The sequence below is a fragment of the Microtus ochrogaster genome, unplaced genomic scaffold (assembly GCF_000317375.1).
Source record: "Microtus ochrogaster isolate Prairie Vole_2 unplaced genomic scaffold, MicOch1.0 UNK8, whole genome shotgun sequence".
Classification (NCBI taxonomy): domain Eukaryota; kingdom Metazoa; phylum Chordata; class Mammalia; order Rodentia; family Cricetidae; genus Microtus; species Microtus ochrogaster.
This window is the reverse complement of record NW_004949106.1, coordinates 993453-997957: the sequence shown is the minus strand read 5'-3', so window position 1 is coordinate 997957 and position 4505 is coordinate 993453. Positions and strand designations below refer to the sequence as shown.

Here is a 4505-nt window from a genome sequence, read left to right as displayed (position 1 = left end):
TGTGACAGGTGTGGCACCTCACACCATGCAGCCTGGTTCACTTTGGGCACAAACAACCTCAGGGGAGTCACCTACATGTCAGCTCCTGGCTCAGTCACTTGCTCTTCTGTGCCTCAGTTTCCTCTCTATCCAGCATAGTCTGTCTACTTCAAAGGGTTATGATCAAACGGGAAAGTACAACGTCAAAACAGGCCAAAGACAATCAGTCTGTGACTACAGAACACTAATTAAAACCCTGGGAACTTAAGAAGGAAACCTGTGAGGCTCCTGCTTTCCCAGGCCCTCTTACCTAGGGGTGACCTGGGTGATGTCAGAGGGATGCAGGATCCTACAGGTGGTGAAGGTGAATGTGGAGTTTGTGCATGACAGACACTTCCCTGGGTTCGCAGTTGCAACTGAAACAGAGACTTTTAGGAAACCAAACACAGAAAAGAAAGACGAGGTTAATAACACAAAAGGCCCATCATTATTCTGTTAGCAACACAGCGTTTGTCAGCTGCCTTGTGTGGTAGAAAGCAAATGGAAACAGAATATATGTAGACTATGCTCTTATTAACTGATTAGTGTATAACTGAACTTCCAGTACTTTGAAATTATAAATAAAAGGATTAAAAATAACTCAGAAATGAGAAAAAAACACATTAAAAAATAAGATCTAGTTATGCAGGTGCCTAGGTCAAGTCACTCTCCTGGTTCTTACAGCATCGCATGTTGACTCTAGAAAACTTCATGGTCATTTGAGGATGAGGCTTTCCGTTTTTGATGGGATTGACATTTGCATGCCTGCACAAAAGCAGTGATGGGTGAAAATTCTGGTTCCTTAGCACAAATCAAGGCAATGACACCAGATTACACTTGTATTCTTCACCCTTATCTAATCAAAGTCAAGTTTACTGAAGAAGGTTTCTGATGGAGTGAAATTATCATGAAGCCTTCAATCTTTTTGCTATGCAGTATGTGAACACAGGAAGTGTACACTAAATTCCCCCGCTGTCTACAATGCAGCCGATACAAACAACAGTCACCTACAGAAAAGCATTTGTGCAGCTAAGTACAACACACAAGCTGTAGTAAGTCAGACTTGGGAATCTGGCAGGCATTTCCTTGGGGGTGGAAAGCTGTCAATATTTACTACCAAGCTTCAAGTGAAAATCAGTTTTGGAAAACTTACATCCATGACTAAGCATGAGAACACCCTAACAGCCTTTCAACCAGGTCACCAAACCATGCATGAGCAAATGTTCAAAGTGTGGAACAAACACTTTTAATAAAACCCAGAATGAAATGCATTGCCAGGGTTTCGGAGTCCACATTGCTGTAACTATTTAAGAAACTACCATTTACCAAGTTTTTATCTGAGTTCAAACAATATCCATAATTCTTGAAGACTATTAAAATATTTTTTATGTTCTAGCTGCATATTCATATGAGGGTGTATTTTCTCATGTTGTTCATCTAAACAACATAGTGACAGACTGAATACAGAGAGTCTTCTACTAAGTCACAAAGTAGACTTGCAAAATTGTAAAACAAGACCATTTCCTTACTATGTATACTATAGTTACTTTTCAGAAAACAGTATTTGTATAACAGAAATTTTATTTATTTATTTTGTTTTCTTTGAGACAGGGTTTCTCTATTTAGTCCTGACTGTCCTGGAACTTCCCTTGTAGACCAGGCTGACCTCCAACTCAGAGACCCACCTGCCTCTGCCTCCCGAGTGCTGGGATTAAAGGCTTGCGCCACTGCCAATCAGCTCAGAATTTTTATTCTTAAATAAGCTAATTTTTTTGGTAAGTTCTCAGTTTTTATTTTAACTTAATTAGTATCAACAGACATAACCCATATAGTTAAACCTGGAGGCTCACGGACTCGTAAGAGCATCAAGGGCCCTGAAAACAAAAGGCTTGCAAACCACTAATTGACCTGATCCATTTCTCTTCCCAATTTAGTTTGCAGGCTCGCAGGATAAAATGGAGAAAATTAGGAACGTCCGCGATGCTACAGATTTCTACTGTCTTGCTTCCGCTAGTATACGTGCCAGCAAGATGGCGCAGGGGTAGCCGAGTAGCCACAACAGGACCACGCAATGCGCCGTGTGCGAGGCCAAGTGTCTCACCTGTAACCGGTCCACCTGCTGAGGTGATGGGTGGCAGGAAGATCCCTGTTACTGGCGTGGGAGCTGCAGGTTTCTGCTCCACATGAAGCGGCTGCTGGACCTGGAAAGTGATCCCCTCCTCCTCATCCTCCTCTAAATCTGAGAGGTGGTAGATGACCTCCTCGGGCATCTGGGTGAAGCCTTTGGTAATGACCCCTGGTCGCGGGTCAAGGATGGTTCCCAAGTTTGGTTGAGCGAGCTGTTGCCAGTGATGGAGAGTCTGAGATCCTGGACAGATGAGCAGGGGACGCAAGCGTTACATTTCCCACAGAGCCTCAGTCTCTAAGAAGCTAGAGTTCTGTGAGTCATGGCAATAATGATAAAAACAGTGACACTTATTTGGTTTCAATGTTTTGATAAAAGTTGAAAATTTAAGATCTCTGTAGAAAATGACACAGTGTTGGACGTCTGAGTGACAGCTTTTCTTTTCTTTTTAAGATTTATTTATTTATCATGTATACATAGTTCTGCCTGCATGCATGCCTACAGGCCAGAAGAGGGCACCAGATCTCATTACAGATGGTGGTGAATCACCATGTGGTTGCTGGGAATTGAACTCAGGACCTCTGTGCTGTTAACCTCTGAGCCATCTCTCTAGCCTGCAATAGCTTTTCTATTTCAAAAGATAGTCTTCAAAGGGACATCTAAAGAAGAAGAGAAAAAAAAAACCACTAAGGCACTTTTAACAGGACCCAGGCTGCTCGGGCAGGAGGGAGGCCACAGACTTAGAGGCGGGCTGCTCCCTCCAGGTGGTGAAAACCAGGGTTTGCCTGGCTTAGTCTAAGAACTCGGAAGCAAACGCTGGGCACTTAGGTCGGAAAATAACTTGGATTTCTTTGTGCACTTCTCTACTTGTTCATGACTGTTTCCCCTGAACTCCCAGAGGAGCAGGAAAATGGAGGTGACAGAGTAGAGAACGTGTCCCTTTAGCTGCGGCCTACTGGATGCTGACGAAGGTCATCCCTTGCTCGTGTACCAGATGGACACCTAATTGTGTCACTATGGGGATGTCATCCTGAAACTGGCAACTCTAACCAATACCTGGAGTCCCTACAGGCAGCCTATTTAAACTTTTGTCTAATAAGAAACTTTTTACCACAGGATCAGAGAATCACTCAGGAACTATCACGATCTCCTAAGTCAGATATTTATTCTGATTTTAACTTGCATCTTAGATAAAACTGAACTGAAGGAGAAAGAAGTACAGGCATGCACGCGTGCCCCTGTGTCAGTGACACCCCTTGGGTCGAGTTCTTTGCAGGAGGAGATGCAGTAGCAGTGACCACATCCTGTTGGGCTCACCATGGTAACCGCTGTCAGTGATTTGCCATAGCAACCGTTAGGAAAAGCCTGCTTCCCTTTTCTGTTGACACCGCCACACAGACAGACAGACAGCTTTTGCACACAGTGCTCTCGTAACGACTGGACAGTTTTCCATTCTAGGAGGGACGTCTAACACGCACACAGCTTCTAAAAGCTGCTGTGGAGTGATTACCTTCTAAAGGCTTGACGATTTGCAATTTTTCTGGCATGAAGCCTCGAAGGCAGCTGGCACTGCCAAGGTCTGTGGTCTCCGACTGATCAGCGCAGAATGAGTCGAGGGTCCCTGTGGGGGCGTCGCAGCTACTGACTTCTTCCTTCTCGGCCAGAACCTGGATCTTTCGCTCCCACTCTTCGGCGAAGAACTGCTTCTCACTTAAGTAGTTCTGTCTTCGCAGGCTAAGGCGATGCAGTGCCGTAGCCAAATCGCTGTCCTCAGTGGGTCCCGGGTGGCTGGCGGGCTGCGAGTTCCTGTGGGAAAATCACAGTCGCTGACGAGACTGGAGGTTGTGCGTACGTACAGTCTAGACCTCTGTTTTCTACAGAGCTTTCTACTCCACGGACTGACCCCAAGAATGAGCTGCTTTTAAGCTATTTGAAATAACAGAAAAACAAAACCAAACCATCCACAATACTATATACCACTGCGTCTTTTCCAATTGTCCTTGCTAACTTTTCCATTCCATTCAATGATGAAACTTCAGGCATGTCTTCTTTTATGTTCAGGTGAGAGACTCACAAAGCCAAGTATTACTAGAGTCACCGAGGGCAGGAGGGTTCACTGTTTTACTCTGAATGAAGGGAAGTGCTGGCCATGAACTAGTCCATGCTATTAATCACAAAATGTAATTACTTAAAAAACTGTGAGTAGGGTGTGGTGGGACATGCCAGGAAATCTAGCACTCAGAAGATGGAGGCAGGAGAATCATGATTTTGATGGTAGCCTGGGCTGCATAGAAAGTTCAAGGTAGCCTGTCTATATAATAAAACACCCACCAAAAGCAAGCAACAACAAATGAAAAAAAAA

General features: G+C 44.4%; 1 protein-coding gene across 1 annotated transcript in view; it reads right to left on the bottom strand.

The window, feature by feature from the left end:
- Window positions 1-4505, bottom strand: part of Trak2 (trafficking kinesin protein 2) — a 54187-nt gene that overhangs the window by 3084 nt on the left and 46598 nt on the right. Inside the window, exons 14-16 of the mRNA XM_026788849.1 lie at window positions 3654-3949; window positions 2120-2386; window positions 290-407 (exon numbers count right to left, since the gene is read on the bottom strand). Coding sequence (XP_026644650.1) covers window positions 290-407; window positions 2120-2386; window positions 3654-3949 — 681 coding nt within the window. The remainder of the gene's footprint in view (window positions 1-289; window positions 408-2119; window positions 2387-3653; window positions 3950-4505) is intronic.